Source organism: Furipterus horrens, unplaced genomic scaffold, assembly GCF_987537825.1.
Source record: "Furipterus horrens unplaced genomic scaffold, mFurHor1.1.pri manual_scaffold_2, whole genome shotgun sequence".
NCBI classification, from domain to species: Eukaryota; Metazoa; Chordata; class Mammalia; order Chiroptera; family Furipteridae; genus Furipterus; species Furipterus horrens.
In genome coordinates, this window is record NW_028327172.1 from 140,200,772 (window position 1) to 140,224,955 (window position 24,184).

The 24,184-nt window shown below is 34.2% G+C and overlaps 1 protein-coding gene across 2 annotated transcripts in view; it reads left to right on the top strand.

The window, feature by feature from the left end:
- The window catches only part of UPF2 (UPF2 regulator of nonsense mediated mRNA decay), a 116,599-nt gene that overhangs the window by 46,548 nt on the left and 45,867 nt on the right, over positions 1-24,184 (top strand). For both annotated transcript variants that reach the window (XM_090266543.1, XM_090266544.1), the window contains exons 8-9: positions 4,924-5,009; positions 20,052-20,160. In XM_090266543.1, the coding sequence (XP_090122669.1) occupies positions 4,924-5,009; positions 20,052-20,160 (195 nt within the window). The remainder of the gene's footprint in view (positions 1-4,923; positions 5,010-20,051; positions 20,161-24,184) is intronic.

Genomic DNA, 24,184 nt, shown 5'->3' on the forward strand with positions numbered 1-24,184 from the left:
ATATGGGGGAGGCGGGCGTGGAGATCAGGGGTCATGCAGGTTTTTGGTCAAAAACTGGTGGTGACTGAATGCAGTGTGGGCAGGGCAGGTGCGCTTGTAAATCACCCATTATAAACTGGGCAAATGTGTTGAAAGAGTCTTAAAAAAAAAGTTCAGTGAAGCCAAACGCAGCCCTTTACAATGCCAGCTCGTGCACTAATACAGCTGGGCTCCTAGAACACTTGCCTAGTTGGGGAAGCCTGTACTCAAGGGGTCTGGCCTTCAAAAGATAATTCCAGTTTTTTGGGGATCACGCCTCATACATGTGAAGCTTTTATTATCTTTTAAAATTTCCTCAGGTTTATTAATTCTGGCAGTTTTCTTACTTCTGTGGTATTTAACTCTGCATATTTATTGAATCTCCTATTATGTGTAACAGGCATTGGTATGCTTTACTAACTTCTAAATCTGTAGAGTCTTGAGCATTATAGTTTTTTTCCCTTCACCTGGCCTTTGATTATTATGGTAAGAAAAGTGTTTATTGACTTCTTTAATTTTATAAAATTTGCTTAGATTATACAAAGTCGTCGTCGGCAGCCGTCCGTCTCGAGAGACGATGGTGTAGCTTCTTAAGAGTCTATCTGCACCGCCGAGAATGGTTGTGCAGTCCGACTCGGGAGTGACACGGTATCTGTCTCCTCCCATGTTGAATCGACATCTTGCGATGACGCTGGAGTGTCCTCTCCAGTGAAGCTGAAGCTATAGAGCCTGGGCAGGGTGATATGGAGGGTCTGTTGTTGCCCATGCAGCAGACCCCCCCTCTCTTCGCAGCTGAAGGATCCAAGGGAAAGACGGAGTCAATACAGCTTGGCTTCAGGTGCGCCGCAGGAGTTGCCGGTGTTGACTACAACGTCAAACCGCCTTAGGGACTCCGGCTCCGGATTTTCTGTCGGGGTTTACTCCCTTAGCCTTTCCCCTGAAGAGGTATGCCGCAAGGCAGCGGAGGTTTTTTGGAGTCAGAGTTTTCCTTCTCTGTATACAAAGTACATATGTATTTAAAAGGATAAAGTTCTAAAATAGTTATTGAAGTGCTCTTTTTCCCTTCATTTAAAAAAAATTTTATTGTTATAGTTGTCCCAATTTATTTCCCACTGCTCTCCCCTGCCCAACCCACCCTCCTGCTCCCACAGTCAGTCCCCACCTTGTTGTTTGTGTCCACGGGTCCTTTATACTTGTTCTTTGTTCCGCTTCTTTCCCCCATATCCTCCTCCCCCTGGTCGCTGTCAGTTTGTTTCTTATTTCCATGTCACTGGTTCTGTTTTGCTCATTTGTTTGTTTTTGTTCATTAGTTTCCACTTATAGTGAGATCATATGGTTCTTGTCTTTCACTGCCTGGCTATGTCACTTAGCATAGTAGTCTACAGTTCCATCCATGCTTTTGCAAAGGGTAGGGAGTTCCTTCCTTCTTTCTGCTATGTAGTACTCCATTGTGTAACTGTACCACAGTTTTTTGATCCATTCCTTTACTGATGTGCACTTAGGCTGTTTCCAGCACTTCACTATTGTATGTCACGCTGCTATGAACATAGGGGTGCATAGGTTCTTTTGAATTAGTGTTTCAGGATTCTTACGGTATAATCCTAGCAGTGGAATCGCTGGATCAAAAGGCAGTTCCATTTTTAGTTTTTTGAGGGAATTCCATACTGTTTTCCATAGTGTCTGCACCAGTCTGCATTCCCACCAACAGTTGCACTAGGGTTCCCTTTTCTCCACATCCTCGCCAGGACTTGTTGTTTGTTGATTTGTTAATGATGGCCATTCTGACTAGTTTGAGTTGGTATCTCATTGTACTTTTAATTTGCATCTCTGATGGCTAGTGATGTTGAGCATCCTTTCATATGCCTATGGGCCCTCTGTATGTCCTCCTTGGATAAATGTCTGTTCAGGTCCTTTGCCCATTTTTTAATTGGATTGTTTGTCTTCTGTTGTTGAGTCATATAAGTTTTTTATATATTTTAGAGATCAAACCCTTGTCCGAGCCTTAATTGACAAATATGTTTTCCCATAAGGTTGGTTCTCTTTTCATTTTGCTGATGCTTTCTTTAGGTCTGCAGAAGCTTTTTAATTTGAAATAGTCCCATTTGTTTACTCTTTCCTTTATATCCCTTACCCTTGAGGATATATTGGTGAAGATGTTGCTACATGGGATATCTGAAATTTTACTGCATATGTTTTCTTGTAGGACTTTTATGGTGTCTTGACTTATATTTAGGTCTTTTATCCATCTTGAGTTTATTCTGGTGTATGATATAAGTTGGTGGTCTAGTTTCTTTCTTTCTTTTTTTTTTTTAATGTACCTGTCCAGATCTCCCAACACTGTTTATTGAAAGGGCTATTTTTACTCCATTTTATGCTCCTGCCCCCTTTGTCAAGTATTAATTGACCACAGAGACTTGGATTTATTTCTGGGCTTTCTATTCTGTTCCATTGATCTTTGTGTCTGTTTTTATGCCAGTACCAGACTGCTTTGATTACAGTGGCCTTATAATATAGTTTGATATCAGGTATTGTGATCCCTCCTACTTTGTACTTTTTCAAAATTACTGAGGCTATTTGGGGTCGTCTATAGCTCCATATAAAATTTTGTTCCGTATTTGTGAAATATGTCATTGGTATTTTAATAGAGATTTGGTTGAATCTGTCCATTGCTTTGGGTAGAATGGACATTTTAATGATGTTAATTCTTCAAATCCATGAACACGGTATATGCTTCTATTTATTTGTGTCTTCCTTAATTTCTTTCTTCAGTGTTCTTTAGATTTCCAAGTACAGGTCTTTTACCTCCTTGGTTAAGTTTATTCTTAGGTACTTTTATTTTTCTTGTTGCTATAGTAAATGGGATATTTTTTCTAGTTTCTGTTTCTGATATTTTGTTGTTTGTATACAAAAATGCCTTCAATTTATGAATATTGTCTTTGTATCCTGCTATTTTGCCAAATTTATGTATTGGGTTACATAGTTTTTTGGTGGAGCCTCTAGAGTTTTCTATGTACACTATCATGTCATCTGTAAACAATGATAGTTTTACATCCTCCTTTCCAATTTGGATGCCTTTTATCTCTTTCTTGTCTCATCACTGTGGCTAGAACTTCCAGTACTATGTTGAATAGAAGCGGTGAAAGTGAACCACCCTTGTCTTGTCCTGATCTTTGGGGGAAAGCGTTTAGTCTTTCCCTGTTGAGTCTGATGTTGTTTGTACATTTCTCATATATGGCCTTTATTATGTTGAGATATGCTCCCTCTATTCCCACTTTGCTGAGGGTTGAAGTACTTTTTTGTGTGTGTTTCCTAATTATGTTGAAACATATGCCATTACTAGCCATTTAAAAAATATTTCTCAAAAATGTTGATATGAGAGTTGTTTTATTTTTTATTTATTTCTATTTTTTTTGTTTTGTTTTGGGGCTGTGTGTGTGTGTGTGTGTGTGAGTGAGTGTGTGTGTGTGTGTGTGTGTGTGTGTGTGTGTGTGTGTTTCCCTTGTTTTTGGACCAATTTTCTTATCTGAAGAATACATGACCTTTGGGATTTTTATTAGTAGGTCCAAAATTTTTAAATTGTTTCTTATGGGTGAATTGCTTGAAGGAATTTTTACTTTATTTTCACTTTTTCTCTTTGGTATTCTAATTAATTGTAATAAGTTTTAACATTATAAAATTTAAACTTCATTAGTATTTATTATATTCCCTTTATAAGCAGAAGAAAAATATAAATTGCTTTTATTCTCTTGACTAATATTGGTCTAAAGTTTCAATCTTGGTGAATACTTTCAATGTGAGCTAGTTTCCTAGATTCGAATCTTATCATCCCCTTTTGTGCCATTTATTTCATCAAAAGTTTTAACCAAATGGGAGGTGTTTTAGTACATCACCATCTACAACAAAGAGTAGAAATTTTTTATAGTTCAGAGAAATCTGAGAATCTTTTATTTGTATCTGATCCTCAAATCTACCGAAAGATTCAGATGGATAATAAAATAATCATGTGAACCTATGGAAGGAAAATATTTGAGAAACTGAGAAGGATATTTGATAATAGTTTATTCACTTTTATAGTGTTACTGAGCTTGTTATTTTCTTAAACCAACTATACTGAAATTCTTCAAAACAATAAAAAACATGCATGACCGTAGTTTTAAAAATGTCAGTTATTCATATTGTTGTTTCCCAGAACATACACCTCTCCTAGCCTGTAGTTTACACTTATGTTAGATGTTAGATGTGTTGATGAAATATTCAATACATTTTTGTTAATAAAATATAGACTGGTGGATTGCTATAGTAAATAAAAATAGTGGCTATTTATTATAGTCCTGTAATGTGATTTCTTTAATTAAGTTACCAGATCTGACTGCTGACACTGAACCTTTCTGTTATTGTTGAGACATTTACTCTTAACATGTTCCTGGGAATAATCTATGCCTGTCTTGCTCACCTACTTCATTTTTATTCCTTTTTGATTATCCTTATTAGCATTAGTAATTTTTTTTGGCTCTTGGTAACTGTTCTTGCTACTTTATAATTCTGTAAAACTTTCTTTATATTAACATTGATTTATTTTACTTTTATGGGGTTAAAGCATTGATTGTACATTTAATATAATTATTTGCCAGACATCGAATGACCTTCAATCTGCTCACTTAAAGTTCTGTTTCTAACACCTTGTTGTAATTTAAAAGTTTATGAATTATATATTTTTAAATATATAATTATACAGAAGTTTAAGTTCAGCGGTCTCTTAGTTTGGGATATGCTTACAATACTAGTGTTTTAAAATCATTTTAAATGTTTAGGAACAAGTGGAAATCCAGGGTTTCTGCTTTCGTTAGCTAAGTAAAGTTTTTTGTTCTTTTTTTTAAAGAAAAAAGTTTGCTTTTTCTTTTATAGGCAGCAATGGATTTTTGCATGAACATGAACACAAAAGCAAATAGGAAGAAGTTGGTACGGGCTCTCTTTATAGTTCCCAGACAAAGGTGGGTATATATATATTTTTTCTAATAGTAATTTGTTAAGAGTTTTTACTTTGCAGTGATTATTGTAAATTCAAAGTTTTTATTTAATTACATCTTTAAAAATATTCCTTGTCAACAGAAATATTTAATAATAATGTTATTAGCATAGTTTGTAGAACTTGTTTCTCATTGATTTATGTTCTTTTTTTCATTAGCTGTAAGTGGAAATATTTCTTCTGCATTCTTGTTATTTTTAAGAGAAAATGTAACTTAAGAATAATAATGACAATCATTGCTAGAATCAATTGGTTTACATTTTTGCATCTGAGGAGAAAAAATAATAAATGGTATATCAGTTTTTGGAGAGTTTATTTTATGTAAAGATCAGACAAATTGTGTCTGATTCTTGGAGTTGTTTTTAAATGAAAAAATTCAAATTATTTTGTAATTTTTATTTAGAATTGGAAGTCACATTAGTGATTGTGTTGCTAGGAATTCAAGAAGCATATTCAGTATGCTGCTTTTAAATAATTTTAATGCTTTACACTAAATTAAATGCCCTACACACCTCCATATTTCAGGACAACTCATAGATCATTCACATTAGGAACCTGGAGAAGATTAATTTCTGTTTCTTCAACAATAAATAGTTAAAGAATTTTGTTAACTATTATGATGATTAATACAACATGGCTAAGATAGATAACTTTTCCCCAAAAGATACGGATTCTAAGGGTTTTTTCTTCTTTTTATTTTTTAAATCATCACCCGAGGATATACTTACTGATTTTAGAGAGAGAGGGAGGGGTAGAGAGAGAAACATCGATGTGAGAGAAAAACATCGATTGGTTGCCTCCCATACACACCTCAGCCAGGGATCGAGCCAGGGATCAACCCACAACCTTTTTGGTGTACGGGACGACACTCCAACCAACTCTGCCACCTGCCATGGCTAAAGATTTCTTTTTTCCTTTTTTTTTTTTTTAAGATTTTATTTATTCATTTCTAGAGAGAGGGAAAGGGGGTGAGAAAGAAAGGAAGAGAAACATAAATGTCTGAAAGAAACATCGATCATTTGCTTCTCTCATACCCTCAACTGGGGACCTGGCCTGCAACCCAGGCGTGTGCCCTGACTGGGAATCGAACGGGTAGCCTTTCAATTTGCAGGCTGGCACTTAACCCACTGAGCCACACCAGCCGGGGCTAAAGGTTTCTTAAGCAGGATCTTAATTTGATTCATTCATTAATAGGGGCCCATGATCTCTTAATGGTAAGATTTCTCAGTGAAGCCAAATCACTACTTTTCTCTTTCATATTGGTTTTTATTTCCTCTCAGCATCATTAATATGAGCATTTGATTTTTCATTTTAGTGGGGCAAAGGAGATGGAATATGCTAATATTATGAGTAGATAATTAAGAATTATCTTAAGGAAGTAAAAAAGGTGGATATTTTTATTACATGAAATTATATATTGTATTTCATCAAAGGTAGGGTGCCATTAATTATGAAGTGTACCATTATTTTATGTGCAACCAAGAAAGAAAAATACTGCCAATTTTAAAGCTTTGATTGTGAGACACATTCCCCTTTCATATTCAGGGTGGGGCAAAAGTAGGTTCTATAGTTGTATGTGAAACACAGAGTTTATTTTTGTATTATATTTTTGTATTATATTTTTGTATTATTATTTACCAATTGCTATATTATTTTCCATATGGACAACTGTAAACCGACTTTTGCCCTGCCCTGTATTTGTAAATGGAGAAGAGTGGACACCTTGAATTGATGAGAACTCAAATACTTTTTTTCCTCATTGTATCTGTTTTTTCCAAATAATGCTTTCCTTTACCTTATACAGTGGAATGTTTACTTTCATATTTTTCTTTCAACTGTTTATTTGAATGAAGACACATGTATAACAATCACATGGAATTATATAACAGAATAAAACAAAGTTAGCAAAAATAAAATGCTTTGTTAAAAAAATTATTCATGCAATGATATTTAAGTAGTTTACTTATAAAAGAGTATCTTGCCTCTCTGTATCCCACTCCACCACTGCCTGAATTCCTTCCAAAAAAAGTTCTCAAGAACGATGTACTGTTACTTGGATTTATGCCAGTTATATCCTTTATAACTGAATTTATCTGCTTTTAGCTCTGCAAATTAGTAGTAGCTGGAATCTGCTAAAAACCACAGACTTGAAAGTAGTGGGAAGTGACAATTTATAGTTTGAGGAGAGAAAAATAAAAGATACAGGTCTTTAAAATGAATGCATAGTATTCTGGATCCACGAGGAAGAGATCACATAGTCTTATGTATCTGAAATGTACAAATATAATAATTTAGGTTTCTTATAATCAGCCTGAGTGATCAGGAAAGATTAAATTATGTTCTAAATTTTTTTCATTCATTGACTAATCCATTAAGGCAGCAATTTTCAACTGATGTGCCACAAGATTTCTTGACTGCCCTTCACTCTTCTACTTCCAAGCCTGTGTTTTCTGTTCTATCTGTGCAATATCCTTTACTATTCCTCTGAAAAATCTCTGGCTCGGCCTTTAAGTCTTAGCATCAGAGCTGCCTTCGCTGAATAATTGTCATTATTTCCCTTAGGGTAGATATAGGTGCTCTTTTACAGCACTTCCAACATGTCTTCATTTGAAGAATTAGGCACACTACATCAATGTTGTTTTGTTGCCTGTATCCCTTCCAAGCTGTAAAAATTATAAGCTCTTTAAAACAGAGGACTAGATCTTTTCATTTTGTACATCTTCAACACCAAGTGTAGTGTTGAAATACAGTTAAGTGTTTGAAGTATTTGATGAGTTAATGCTGGTTATATGCAAATTGAAAATTTTATTTTGAAAATAAGTATACACCCACAGGGCTCAAAATCCAGAAGTATAAAACATTACTGAAAAGTATCCTTTCTGTTTTTGTCTCCCCATCTTCCCAATTCCCACTCCTCCTAATAGGAAACCACTATCTTGATTCTTGTGTATCATTCCAACGTTTCTTTTGCATCTAGGACAAGAAAATGCAGTTATAGATTCTTGTATTTCCTGGATTTTACACAAGGGCAACTTACTGTACTTATTATTCTGAACTTTACTCTTTTCACTTAACATTATGTCTTGGGGATCTTTTCATATCAATACATAAAGATTTTCCTTGTTCTTTTAAAGATGCATTATTTCTTTTTATGAATGTACTATTTTCACCATTTTGGACATTCTAGTCTTTACCATTACAAATAGTGCTGTATTTATACTTCCTCTTTCTTTTTTCTCCTCTTGTTTATGTTAGCTAGTGGTTTATTCATTTTAGTGTTTTGTTTTTTTAACAAAAGGAAGGAAGACAGTTTCTGAATTTATTGTTTCTGTATTCTACTGTTTTACTATTTTCTTACTCATGATCTTTGTTAATTTTTTATTTTTTTCAATTATTTTGTTACTTTTTTGGCAATAATATATTGTTCTCTGAGCACGGTTTTATCTGTGTCTATCTCTTAGTTTTTATATATGGTTATTTCTTGTTCTATGTTTTCTAGAAATTCTCTAATTACAGTTTTTCATTTTTGGTTAACTAATGAGATGTTTGAGAAAGATTTGAAATTTCCAGATAGCGTAACTTTTTGTTGTTTTCTGACTTGTTTAATAACATATATTTTTTGTACTATGATTAGACAATACTATTATTTTTACTTTTTGGAATTTTTTGATGTGGCCTATTATATAGTCAATTTTTATGAACATCTATGACCATTTTTTAAAAAGGTTACATTCTTTGTTTTTATAGTGTAGAGTTAAATGGATTGATCAGGCTTGTTTGCATTATTAACTATTTCATTAAGGTCATATGCTTTCTTAATTTTTTTTTCCTTGTCATAGGTTGAGAGAGGTGAATCAAAGACTTAATACAGTTGATGTGTGTTGTTTTTCCTGATAACTGCAATGTGAACATAAAACTTATATCTCATTGTGAATTATACCTTTTTTCATTATAAAATGTTCTTTTTGGTCTTATTTAATGCTTTTTTGGCCTGAACACTAATTTATCTGGTACTAAGTCATGGTTTCTGTTTTCTTTTTATTTTCATTTATTCTGTTATACTTTTGCCCTTTTATATTCAGTCTTAAAATCACTTTATTTTAGTTGAATCTCATGTATATTGTTGAATTTTACTTTGAGATTCATTCTGAAAATGTTTCTCATGATAAATTAGGCTATTTACACTTTTGCTAAGACAAATAAGCATTGGTTCAAGTTGTTACTTGTCTTTTTCAGTTTAATTTTTTTAAGTCTTAATGTGATCTGTTTTTATTGTCTTGGTGAACACATGTGGGTATATGTGTTTTCTCATTTTAGGACGGTTTGTATATTTGTTTTAGTAGTTACTTTCATGATTATAGGTTTGCTTAATGGTTGTTTATTTAGACAGTCTGTTTTCATTGTTTCCTACCATGAGTAATGATAAAGTAGCCTGTGTTTCCTCCCCTTCTTCTTCTCCTCACTTTCTCTTCTCCCCATCTGATATTAATCAATAATGCTATCTTAATATTTTAATTTTTTTACCATTAAATGTGCTTATACTTGTATTATGTCAGCTTTGAATGATATTTAACTTTACAGCATTACAAGTAAGCACAGCAGACTTTCTGACTTTCCATGTTTTCCATTCTTCCTCCTACTGTTTTATTTTTATGCTGATAACATATCCTGATAGGGAACATAACATTTACATTCTAATTTTTCACTCTCACCCCCTCATTTGTTTTTATCTTATTTCCAGTTTAAAATATTTTATGCTCCCTGCCAGTTCTTTTTCTCTGGTTTCCCCAGTTATCTTTTGCTTTATTGAAGTTCATCTTCTATAATTTTCTCAAGAAGAATTCCTGAGAAAAAATATCCCTTGAGTTCTCGTATGTTCAGAATGATGTGTCTGTGGACATTTTACCTGAAGGAGAGCTTAGTTGATTATAGGATCCATGGCTCATACCTTTTTCCTTTAAATATTTTGTAGGTTTACCCCAGTCATCTGGCATTTGGAACCTGCTTTTTTTCTTCTTCTCTTTTTCTCCTCTATAATTGATTTGGTCATTTATATGGAAGCCCAAATAATTCTTTCTCTAATAAGTCCAGTGATTTTCCTAGGATAGATATGCCTTGGTGTTGGTCATTCCGGTCATTCTTCATGCCCTTTCTATTTTCATATTAAATATTTCAGGGAAGCTTTCTTGATTTTCATTTTTTAATACCTGTCAATATTTTTGTATGTTTTTTTTGTTGTTGTTTGTTTTCTCTTTTTAGATACTCCAGTTATGCATATGTTGACTGTTCTTTGCTTATTTTCTAGCTATCATAATCTCACTGATTACTTTTTTCAATGTCTTTTTCCACCCTCTGCCTCTTACTCAGCATTCTGCAAAATCTCTTCCCCCTTGTGCTCCCTTCCTTTTTTTCTTCTTTAAGGATCTATTCAGTATTTTAAAAATCCTGACAAAATGTTTGACCAGAATTTTCTTGTATTTCATGGCAATATTTTTCTGGTCAACTTTGGTAAGGTTTTAAGAAATTTTTCCTTTTCTTTTTTTCTTCTTTTTAGTTTTAAACTAAATTTTGGTTAATAATAGTAATAATAATAATAAAGAAATTTTAATACATTTTGAAGATATGCCCTGTTTGGGTTAGCTCTTTGTTCACTTCTCACTTGTGGCTTTTGCTCTCATTTACCTTAATGCACCAAAGTGGACTGATTTGACAGCTTCAGTCAAACCTGCAACATTTGTGTTTATAGGCTATATATCTTAATTCCTTTGAAAGTGAAGCTTACAGACTTCATCTTATATTGCTGCCATAGCTTCCAGGATTGCTATGGCGTGGGAGGGCAGTGTGTGAACTTAGCTCATTCCTAGAGACCTTGGACAAGAAGTGACACCTCATTTTTACTCTCAGCTCGTTGACCAGACAACAGCATTTGGAAAATGTAGAGAAGTGCATGGAGTATTGGGTTAGCACTGTTGCCTTTGCTTCAGAAATACAGGGAATTGTTTTAGTCATTAAATTTTATTTCTCTAGTTACCTTACTGAGAACAGTCAAAGAAGTATTTATTATGGTTTGGCTGATAGAGAACAGTCTGTTTAATAAAGGAGTTTATAAGTAGCATTGATTGTTACTCTTTGTTGGCATTTCTATATTTTATATACCTTTCAAATCAGCCGAATTATATAAAAACACTAATTTGAATATGAGCAGATTTCTAATTTTTATACTTTTCGATTGTAAATAGTACTCTCTGGTCTTTTCTGAATATTTCAGTGTTTAGATAAAACAAGGCCTCTGTTTACACATCTTTTAAATGGCCTATTAGAGAGAACCTTGAACTAAGTTGATGTTTTTTGGTCGTATATTTTTATTGGTCAGTAAAGCCTTTAATTTTGAAAGTCATCTCTGTCTTTGACCCTCAGGTGTCTTTCTGCCTTGCCTGAAAGATTTGGCTTGACCCTGAGGATTATAGGTTACTCCCTGGGAAGCTGGAGTAGAAAGATAGTAGTCAAGTGCTAAGTCTTCTCATTCTCTTTCTCATTCCCTTTCGTTACACTCCATATACTCAACAGAACTTTCTCCGTTCTTTAAATACAAGAGAAGACTGATAGCCTTCAAGGGGAGAGCTAAAAAAGGAACAAAAGGGGTTTGGTTTAGAGTGAGCAGGCTAGAATATTCTCCTGGGTAGCCAGTTAGGTGGTATTAGGGATAGTAGCAGGTTACTCTGTGAGCCCTCTGGACTTAGGGGCAAGCTGGGACATTTTGGGAGAGAGGGGCAAGGAAAAACTTAACACCTTCTTTTAGCTCCTGCTCTCTGCCAGGCTTCATTATCCTCCCTTTCCCACCTATTCCCTGTAGGGAAGGACCTGTTAGTAAGGTTTGCCTCCCTTTTTGTGTGGCATTTTCTCTTCCTCACCCTCCTAATGGACATGAATCCTATTGAGTGTCTGTCCTTTTCTGTGGCTAGGATTTCCTCCTTCCATCCAGCTCATTCAGCTTGAGTTGACCAAAAAATGTGCTAACAAAACAAGAATGAATTATTTAATAGTTATTTGAGTGCCTAGGACTATGAAGAACCAGAAGTCATATATATATATATATAGTCTTTGGTAGAGAATTTAGCTATCTTACCTAGTGAGTAGAGTTTGGTTTATGAAGCACTAAACTATATAACACATACAATTCTTTATAGTTCTTTTGGGAAAAAAAAAGCTTTATTGAAATATAATCCACATACCATACAATTCACCCATTTGAAGTACACAATTCAGTGTTCTAAATATGTGCAACTATCACTACAATCAAACTGTAAAATATTTTTATCCCCCTAAAAGAAACCTCATATCTATTAGTAGTCAATCCCAGTCTCCCTTGGCGCATCCTCCTCCCACCATAAGAAACCACTAATCTACTTTCAGTCTCTATGGACTTGCCTATTCTGGAAATATTAAATAAATGAAGGCATATAATATGTGGCCTTTTTTGCTGGGCTTCTTTCATTAAGTATGTTTTCAAGATGTATTCATGTTATAGCCTTGATTAGAATTTCCTTCCTTCTTAAGACTGAATAATATTTCATTGTATAGATTATACCACATTTTGTTTGCCCATTCATTTATCAGTTGATGGACATCTGGGTTGTTTCTACGTTTTAGCTATTGTGAATAATGCCACTGTGATTTTTTGAGTACAGGTTTTTCTGTACATTTTATGTTTTCAATTCTCTTGGATATATATATATATATACACCTAGGAGTGGAGTTGCTGTGTCTTAATGCTAACTCTATGTTTAACCCTTGGAGTGCCAACGTTGCTGTGAGCAACGCTGACAGATTTTCCCAAAAGTGCTAGCATCGCTCCCAGTGACTTTTTTCGTTGGCTATAAATGTAAATAACAATGGAATAATTCGTATTTTATGTTTTGTTCTCTTTTTTTTTTTGTACCTCAGGTTATATATTGATATAGCTTTTTTCGAATTTTTCCTCTTGTTCAAATACTGACATATTAATTGTTATAATTTTTACTTACATTTTAAATGGTCCTTTTAATTTCATTTATCTTTGCAATAATCGTCGAAACTATGCAGTGTGCATGATAACGGAAGCTTTTGCAAATTGCTTTTGCATTTCATTTTTGTTTATAAACTGTTTTACACTGTTATTATCTATTGATATATGTCTTTAGTGAATGCTGTTTGTGTTCATTTTTTTTATAGGTTATGAAGTTTTCTTTTTTTATTTCCAAAAATTTATGCAATATTTGGCATATTTTTGCTTGTTATCCATGTTGCTATGTGTTTTTTCAAATTATCATAGGTTTTATATTATGCCATATATTATACTTCAAAAGCCATATTGAAGGAAAGAATTTATTTTTTCTAAAATAATTGTTTTAAAATAATTGTAATGCAATAAATTTTTTGCTAAATTGCATCAAAGAACACTGCTTACAAAAGAAGAGTGTATTTACTATTGTGAAATTTTCAGCAAATTATTATGAATAGTAATGTTTTTATAGACATTTTTCATAAACTCTGCATTTCTCAGCAAAATAGCCTGGCATTTCTCACATGAATTTTAGCAATTACACATGGCACTCACAGGGTTAACATTTTTGTAACTGTCAGAGTTTACATTCCCAGCAGCTATGATTGAGGATTCCAGTTTCACATCCTCACCACTGCTTGTTATCTCTCTTTTCTTACAGCCATCCTAATGGGTATGAAGTGGTGTCTCCTTATAGTTTTGATTTGTATTTCCCTAATGGCTATTGATTTTGAGCATCTTTTCGTGTGTTTATTTGCCTTTTGTATGTCTTCATTGGAGAAATGTCTGTTTAAAATTTTTTGCACCTCCTTTTTAGTTCTGTTTTCTTTTTATTAAATTGTAAGAGTTCTTTATCCTCTGTACACGTCCCTTATTAAATATAATTTCCATTTTATGAGTTGTCTTTTACCGTCTTGATATCATATACAGTACAAGTTCTAAAATTTGATTTAGTCCATCTTTATAATTTTTAAAGGTGTTAACTTTCAGTTATCTTTTTCCTTGATTAAGAAATAGCGGTTAAAATAATCTCAAAAGGCGGGCATTATATATTCCCAGCCTATTTATTTGAAGGACTCCACAGAAATGAAATCTAGAATTTCCCTTAATTGAATATTTACGTATCATTTTACAATTAATTTATACATTTATGTAATTGAAATTTGATGTGTTTGCATCATAAGTATGCATATTAAGTATTAAGATTAGAATACTCTTGATACTTGAGAAGGCTTCTTACCTAAAGCAGAATTCTGAGGAGTGTAAAGTCAGTCAGAATCAGGGAAAGTTCCTAAGAATCTCTTAGTTCCTTGTTTTAAATATGGACAAGCCTGGTTTTGGTTTAGTGACTTTGAAGCCGTATAGATTGAACCAGATTTCCTCAGTTGGATGTTCAGACTTTCTTTAGATTAATATTAACAGAATAATGGTCAGAGGTGGGGTGCTTCACTCAATTATTGAACAGCTTTTCCTGACCCAGTTTTTAGGAGAGTTTGTTTGAAATTTTGTGAGAGACTTTCTATGTAAACCTTCTCCCCTCCTTCTTGCTAAATTCAGAAATTAAAAAAAAAATGAATTTGTCGGAAATCTATTAGTATGGTACAGTATACCACTTGATGGCACTGTTGCATCGGGAACATCATTGTGAAAAAAAGTCTCAGAGCATTTGGATGTGGATTTCAGAGTAAAATGACCCCAGTTTTGTGTATTATATTTCATCTTTGAGTCATCATCTGCTTTAGTGTTTTCTATAAAGAAAATCCTTTAGTATTCGTTAATTGATTGGTAACAGTGTTTTCTTGCATTTATTTTTTCCTAGGCATTTTTGAACACATAAAATTAGTAACTTTCAACAGTTAAATTCTTTAGATTTTAAAGAGGAAAAAAAAGCTGGACATTTCTCTTAGAAAACAGATCGATTATGAGATAAAAACCTTTAAGAATCCACCCCTCCACCCCTCTGAGTAACAGATGTGTGTTTGTTTCTGCATTCTTGTTATTACTTGTATTTTGTAACTGGATCTTTACTAACTTGATGATCATTAACTGCTAGGAGGATACATAAATGTGATTCAAGGGACCTTGAAAGTATAAGCATTGTTTTATTATTGTGTAAAAAAAACCACATTCTTTTAAATGGTTCACTCATTAACTCTTGGTAAAATAATTATCACTTTCTTAGAACATTATAAAATTCAGTTTTCAGCCCTGGTTGGTGTGGTTCAGTTGGTTGTGCATCATCCCGCAAAGTGAAAGGTTGCTGACTTGCTTCCTGGTCAGGGCATGTGCCTGGGTTTTGGGTTTGGTCCCCAGTCAGGGCATGTATGAGAAGCCAACTGATCAATGTTTCACTCTCACATCAATGTTTTCTCTCCCTCTCTTTCTCCTTCCATTCCCTTCTCTCTAAAAATAAATAAATAAAATCTTTTTAAAAATTCAGTTTTCAAAGGAAGGATGTAAGTTTATTTTTTTAATTGACTTTCCGAAAAATCTAATTAAATAAAATATATACCTAGCTTAAATTTCAGAAATTTGCTCTTTGTGTCGATTAAAATTTTCTACTTTTATGTTAAATAACTTTAATGTGATTAATATAGAATTTAGCATTCCATTTTTTTTTTCAGGCTTGCATTTGTAGAAAGGTAGAAAAGACAAAAAAAGCACACTTGCACAGGATCATTGAGAACCTATATTACATTATTAACAACATATAAGGGATTTTATTTTGTGAAGTAATGACTGAAGTCATAGAACTTGAAGATTTAAATAGGGCAGGATGACATTTAGTTTCAACCATTTAATTGTAAAAGTACAACGGAAAAAGAGGAATTTTAGGAACTTATTAGTTTGAGAAGGATGTGTTGAGTTTAGTAGGGTAGAGAGTTCTGAGAGAATGGACAAGGTGTAAGTGCCCAGGAAAAGAAGGAAAAGCAAATTACCTAGTTAACAATTTTTTATGCTAAGTTATAATTTCAAGTTTTATTGAAAAATATATTGCATGAGGGGGGGACCCAAAAAACCCTGGAATTTATTTGTAAAAATTGTGTATTCTCACATGCTTAAACTTCAGTTACCTTCAAAGTACTCTCCATTTGATGCAGTACAACTACCAAGACTTCTTTCTACTGCTCAAAAGTTTTTTAATGTGTCGATTTTGATGCCTTTTAGTGCTTTTGCTGTTTTTTTGTTTCACCTCTTCCACATTGGCAATACGTTTCCCTTTGAGGATTTTTTTCATCCAGGAGGAGAAAGACAGTAGTTAGGGGCGGGATTGGGTGAATAGGGAGGGTGTGGCACAGGGGTCATGCCATTTCTGGTCAAAAACTGCTGAACATTCAGTGTGGTGTGAGCAGGTACACTCGAAAATCACCCATCATGAAATGGGCAAACGCGCTGAAAGAGTCTCCAAAGAAGTTCACAGAAGCTGAACACAGCCTCTCCCAGTGCCAGCTGGTACACTGATACAGATGGGTTCCTAGAACAGTCACCTAGCTGGGGAAGTCTGTACTACAAGAAGCCCGCCCTCCAGAAGATAATTCTGTTTTTTGCAGGGGGAATCCCACCCCTTGTAAAAGACAACCAAGATTAAAGTTAATTTTATAAACTCGAACTTTTCTTTAAAAAAATCTAAATAGTCTAGAAAATATAAAGAAAAAGAACATTAAAAAGCTTAAGAAATGAGCCAGATGACATGCAAGAAATATTTTAAAACTACTTGAAAATCTTAGTGAAACATAATTTTTGGAAAAAGTGAACATTTTTATAATTGATTCAAGACAAAATAGTCATCTTGGAAAAAATGTAGACTAAATTAAGACTAGATAGCTTTAGTGCATTCATTCAGTCTTTTATGGGACAAGTAATTTTTCTACTCTATTCATTCCAGAACATAAAAAGAAAACTTGCCAATTCATAGTATCAGTAGGCAAAATCTATAACACAAACAAGCAAGGAACTTAAGAGTATTGACTAATATCACTTTTGAATATAAAAATTCTAAGTAAACCACTAACAAATCATATTTAATAATAGTATATTAGAAATAAAAACCTAGCATGATCAAAGAGGATTGGCCTTAGGAATGAAAAGATATTTTGAATAGGCAACCTCTTAATGTATATTAAATCAGAAGGAAAAACTATGATTATTTCATTAATTGCATAAAAGATATTTGATAAATGAGTTTTTGTTTCATAAAATATAAAACTTGGTCTAGCTTAATATCCTTAAAAAATAGGATGACATTTTCTTAATATGATGAAGACTAGACTGAAAGCTATCAGTAAACATGAAGATAACAGGAGACATTCATTTATCTAAAAAGTATTCCTGAGCACCAACTATGATTTAGGTACTGTTTTGAAAGCTGGTCAACTGTCTCCCATGGAGCTTACATTCTGATGGGGAAGGATGACAAGCAAGACAATAAATGTAAAATAAATTACTGTATATAATATGTTAGAAGGCGATAAATTCTGTTTTTAAAAAACAGTTCAGGGTACACGGATTGGGAGAGGTTGGGGTTGGGTGGACTTGTAGTTTCAATGGAGTATTCACAATGGGTTTCAATGAGAGGATGCCATTGGGGCTAAGATTTGTTTCCTGAGGGAGTAAGCTACGTAAATGGATATTTGGGGAAATAACAGCTGTGCTCCAGCTAGCTGAGAACAGCCAGCAGTGGAGGCTCTGAGGTGAAGGCTTGTCCACTATGTTGAGAATTAGTGAGGGGCCAGTGAGACATAGCGGTGAGCAAGAGACAATAATAGGTGAAGTCAGATCAATTTATGAGGTCACAGAAGAACTATTTGAAAGATTTAGACCCTAAGTCTCCTAACTCCTGGTGTATTGTTTTTTGTTATCCTATGACCTTAACTCTTGTATCTTAATTTTTCTAACCTGTAGTTGTCGCAATTGGAAGCTATGAACCTAAGCATAGGTTTCAAGTCCTATTTGGCAGTTGATTATGAACTGAAAAAGAAAGACCTAAGACCTAATATTTTAACAACATAAATATAATATATTAAAATACAGTATTCTAAGTTTGAAAATTTAGAAAGTTAATTTGGTATTAGTATAAATCCCTGTGTTATGCAAGAAAATTAAATGTTTGTCCTAAGCACTATTTTTTTTTGCAATAGCAGACATTCAGAAAATTATTACTTATTTATGAGTCCCTTACAGTAATACCCCTTTTTTGTAATATCATCAAGGAGTCATGTGACCCACATACCTGCATTTTCTGTGTGACAGGAGTATAGTCTTCAGTAGGTAACACTTAAAATAATTTTTAAAATATTTAAAATAAAATTTAACATTAAATATTTTTATTTAAATCTTTACATAATAGATTGTACTTTTCACTGTTTCTTTAAAGGGTATGATGCATTTAAAAAACTTACCGAGTTACTTACTATAGAGGCACCATGTTGTTTACTTCTCACAGCATTCATTCCCTTATTTCTGCAATAGTGATTATAATGTCCACCTCATAGGATCAACAAGTTAAATAATGTGTGTTAGATGCCTGGGACAGGGCCTGGCACTTTTTAAGGATTAAATAAATGATAATTTTTTAAAGAAATTTTAATGGTCAAAGAGAAACTAAGTTTTTGAGGCTCTTAGGCATGAATTTGAGCACTTTCCTCTTGACTCCCTCCCTCCCCTGCCTCTTCCTTTCCTTCCTTCCTTCCCCTTCCCCCTCCCCCCTCCTCAACCCCTTGCCTACCTCCTTTTTCCTCCCTCCCTCTTTTTCTTTTTTTCTTTCATCAGTTTGTTGCTCTACTTATGCATTCATTCATTGAATGCATATCAAGATTGACCCCACCTTTCAACTTTATCTGCATTCTTTCTTCCTTCACTATGTCCCTTCTTCCAGCTAAGGCTTAATCTGTCCATACTGGGAGTTGCCAGATCTAATTCTAAGCCTTTCATTGTATGCAGACTTTTTTCTTATGATCAAATCTTTTTCATGTATTATTCCATAGTGATAGATTCAGGGGTAATTAAGATTTATAGAATTATTTGTTAGCATTCTAAATGGCTGATTCAGGCTGTTGTTTGAGCTCTTTGTTGAATTTTTATATTTTTTAGCTTCCTTCCTCACTGTCAGCTTCCATTTCTTGCTGCTGTCACTGCAGCTGTTTTATTAGTTCCTCACTGCTTCTCATCTTCAGCATCCGATCTGCTGAGTGTTGAATCATTGGATAATCAAGTTTTATAAAATAATGTCTATGGCAGGGGTGAAAAGAAAATTTTAGCTCATGTGTTGATTCTGATTGATCGTGGCTGCCTGGAGTGCTACTTTTAGCAGGATTCTGGAGCCGCTTCCAAGTTTGATGAGAAAGTGCTCTGATAATGAAAAGGGGTTGGCAGCATGAGTAACCACATGTTTGCCATTTATCGTCTAAAGTAAGAGTAAATAGGCACTGCATAAGAACCTGAGTGGGTTGTATACTGAGTAAAATCTGTAAATTAGTATGTGGGTTTGCGATATGATTTTGACCCTTAGATGCCTTTTTGTTTATTGGTTACTCTTTTTTTCTTTAGACATCAAGGGTTTCAAATAATTTATCCATGGATAAGTAAAGGAAATGGTTTAAAAGGATTCTTGTTTTGCACTACTTAAGTTAATTTGTTTACTCAGTAATTATATGATTAAAAAGTTAACTTATTGTTAAAACTTTGTTTTCTTCGCTTGATATTTTATATTTTATCAAAAATTGCATAGTAAGTACAATTGCAAATGTGTGATAAGGCACTGAATGGAAAATGCCAGATTATTAATAAGCTTTTAGACGGCAAATTGAATTCCTATGTACTTCATTATGATGGCAATAAATAGGCAAAGCTGTACAATTATTAGTTTTTATAACCATTTAATTTGTGACTTTATCAGGAAGTTAAAATTTTTAACTGAATTATTTCTGGTGTCTTTCCTTTTACACATATCACATATAACTTTTGCAGGTTGGATTTGCTACCATTTTATGCAAGATTGGTTGCTACATTGCATCCCTGCATGTCTGATGTAGCAGAGGATCTTTGTTCCATGCTGAGGGGGGATTTCAGATTTCATGTATGTATTTAAGCATTTATTTTGTAATTTTTATATATATTTACTTAAATTTGAGTGAGGATTCTTTAGTTTCAGAATGTGATTACTTTATTGGTAAGCATAATTTTGTAATTTGATAGTGGTCTAACAGTTCAGAATATAGATCTTACAAATTTTTAAAATGTTAATTTACTCAACAAAGCTTCAAATGATTGTGATAGTCCAGTTTGGAGGTGAGCTTTTGCTGCTACCTTGTTTCCCCATTGTAGGTACTGCACTTTTTGCTTTTGTAAAGTAAAAACCATTCTCCAAGGTCAAGAAAACTAGTAGGCCTTATTGGTGTTCCCAGAAGAAACATAGGATTTAGCCATGGCAAGTCAGGGGACAGTGGCTATAGGATGTCTGTTTAGGTGTTGGGGGTCCAAATGTTTGGGACACATGAGGCTCCACAAATGGTGTGAGCTTAGTGAATGCTGTTGTAGCCCATGTTTTTGTTGATTCTTGCCTTTAGAATCTTTACCTTGGATGGTGGTGAATTCTTTAAAGAATACCCTGGTAAGTACCAGGGACCTGTTACCTGACAACTTTCTTCCCATTCTGGCCTCAGGAATCTTAATAGACTGCCTGTTAGTGATTTTTCAAAACCCACATCATTTTGTATAGGTGCTACAGTCTTGAAAAGAGTAGAATGATACCTTAGAGGTGACTGAAAGTGAACATAGTAGACTTGGAAAAGACATGAAATTCACGTGTCTATGTTAACTAATGGAAACATTGTGTTTACAAAATTTAGCTTTATAGCAACTTGCTTGGAATGTAAATAAATGTTTGCTATGCTCAGAATGGACTTTTTTTGCACTTGGTTTGCACAAATCAGTATTGCTGAGCACCCAGAACAGTTCCTGTGATGAAGAATCTCACTATGTAGTTGGGGAGATGAGGCATAAACACTAATAAAAGCAAGAGAGAAATAATAATTTAAACCCCAAGTATATGTAATATTATAAGGAGTTGCAAGCTTAATTGCCAAATGACTTGTTTCAGAGTCAATGCCTTAAGTTCAGAGGAAAGAGTATCAGTTCATCTTTAAAGGCTTCTTACCATAGGTGTTTAAGATTCTTCTGGGTCAGCTTTTGCTGAAGTATGTTTCAGATTTTCATAGTATTAAGTAAGGGCAGGTTTCTTTGTTTAAAGAAGTTCAGAAACAGTGAGATCAAGAAAGCTTTAATAGGGAAATGTACATTGTGAACCTTATGGAGATGGTTAAATATGTAGTCATCAAAGAACACACTTTGATATGCTCATTGATTTGAGAGAGACAGACAGACATTTGTTGTCTCCTGTATGTGCCTTTGGTATACAGGACAACACACTGACCAAATGCGCCGCTCACCCAGGGCCAGAAGTCATGGTATTCTTGTTGATATATTTAATCTCATCATACAAATAAGAAACTGTTTTACTAGCAGACAGTATAACTGTATTGTATTGAGTTATATGCATATACCCTCAGCCAAATCCAAAATTAAAACAGAAGTTGCCGCACCAAGCATAATTAGTGCTTTTGGTGAGAAGTTTAAAATTAAAATTCTATTCATGTATTCTTCCCCTCCCACCTCTGAAAATTGGGATGGGAGTTGAGGGAATTGGCATTTTTTTGTTAATGATAATAACTAGAAGAATATCAGTTTTAGGAGTATACTTTGGTAACCACTGTTCTTGGTGGAGAAAGGAAAGGACACTTGAGGTAATTGGTCATTCCTATTTTTTCCAAGATCTGTCCTTCCCCACCCCCAAATCTGTACACTTTGCCAATGATCTTTTATCAAGCTAAAAATATGCTTAGCACTCACCCTCTTAAATGGAAATAAAATAATAGCAACAAGAACATTTTTCAACTGCCCCCTACTCATTCTCTTTTTTTTTTCTTCTTGCTCTAGATTTTTAAAGTACAGTTGTCTCTTTTATTGCTGACATTTATCTTTTTGTTCCAAAATCAGAGACCATCATTGTCATCCTAATCCCTCATGCTAGTTGATGTCTCTGCAGATTCTAAACTATTGGACTCTTCTGCTTTTTAGGAAACTATCATTCTGGCTTCCATATGCTGGTGTTGTAACTTTGGCCAAGTTACTTAAATACTCTAAATCTCAGTTTTCTTGCCTATTAAATGAAGATAATAATTGTATATTTTAAAATAAGATTGTTCTTATAAATTGAGTGTTGTCCATGTCCATGAGTCCTTTCTCCTTTTTGCTCAATCCCTCCTTCCCTCCTGCCCCGTCCCCTGCCTCAGCTGTCATCCTGCTCATTGTTAATTCAGTTTGTTCATTAGATTCTACATATGAGGAAGTCATCTGGTATTTGTCTTTCTTTGACTGGCTTATTTCACTTAGCATAATGTTCTCCAGGTCCATCCATACCGTTGCAAAGGGTAAAATTTTCTTCTTTTTTTATGGCTGAGTAGTTATTCCATTGTGTAAATGTTCCATAGTTGTTCTATCCACTTATCTACTGATGGACACTTGGGCTGCTTCCTTATCTTGGTGATTGTAAAGAATGCTGCAATGAACATAGGGTGCTTATGTTCTTTCAAATTAGTGTTTTGGGTTCCTTCGGATATACTCCCAGAAGTAGGATCACTGGGTCAAAAGGCAGATCCATGTTTAATTTTTTGAGGTATATCCATGCTGCTTTCCACAGTGGTTGCGCTGATCTGCATTCCCATCTACATCCTTGCCAGCACTCATTGTTAGTTGATTTATTGATGATAGGCATTCTGACAGGTGTGAGGTGATATTTCATTGTGGTTTTCATTTGCATTTCTCTGATGATTAGTAATACTGAGTATCTTTTCATGTATCTGTTGACATCTGTATATTCTCTTTAGAGAAGTGTCTATTCAGGTTCTTTGCTCATTTTTTATTTTTTTATTTTACTTTTTTAAAGTGTATTTTATTGATTATTTTGTTACAGTAGTTCCAATTTTTTTCCCCTTTGCTCCCCTCTGCCCAGTACCCCCCTTCCCTCCTGTTATCCTACCCCACTTAGTGCATGTCCATGGGTCGTGCATGTAAGTTCTTTAACTTCACCCTTTCCTATATTATTCTTAACTTCCCCCTGTCTATTTTGTACCAATCAGTTATGCTTCTTAATCCCTGCGCCATTTCCCCATTTCTCCCCCTTCCCCCTCCCAGCTGATAACCCTCCAAATGGTCCCCATACCTATGATTCTGTTCCTGTTCTGGTTTGCTTAGTTGGATTTTGTTTCTATTTTTTAGATTCGGTTGTTGATAGTTGTGAATTTGTTGTCATTTTAGTGTTCATAGTTTTGATCTTCTTTATCTTAAGTCCCTTTGACATTTCATATAATAATGGCTTGGTGATGATGAACTCTTTTAGCTTTACATTGTCTGGGAAGCACTTCATCTGCCCTTCCATTCTAAATGATAGCTTTGCTGGATAGAATAATCTTGGTTGTAAGTCCTTGCTTTTCATCACATTGAATACTGCTTGCCAGTCCCTGCTTGCCTGCAAAGTATCTTGAGATATCAGCTGATAGTCTCATAGGCACCCCTTCGTAGGCAACTCTCCACTTCTGTCTTGCTGCTTTCAGGATTCTTTTTCTTTCACCTTTGGCATTTTAATCCTGATGTGTCTTAGAGTGGTCCCCTCTGGGTCCAGCTTGCCCGGGACTCTCTGTGCTTCCTGGACTTGTATGTCTATTTCCTTTGCAAAATTTGGGAAGTTTTCCTCCATTATTTTTCACATAAGTTTTCAGTTTCTTGCTCTTCTTCTTCTCCTTCTGGCACCCCTGTGATTCGGATGTTGGCACATTTAAAGTTGTCCCAGAGGTTCCTAAGCCTCTCCTCATTTTTTTAATTCTTGTTTCCTCATTCGGCACTGGTTGACTATTTTTTTCTTCTTTATGTTCCAAATCATTGATTTGAACCCCAGTTTTCTTCCCTTCACCATTGGTTATGTGTGGATTTTCTTTTGTTTCACTTAGCATAGCTTTCACTTTTTCTCGTATGCATTTGCCATA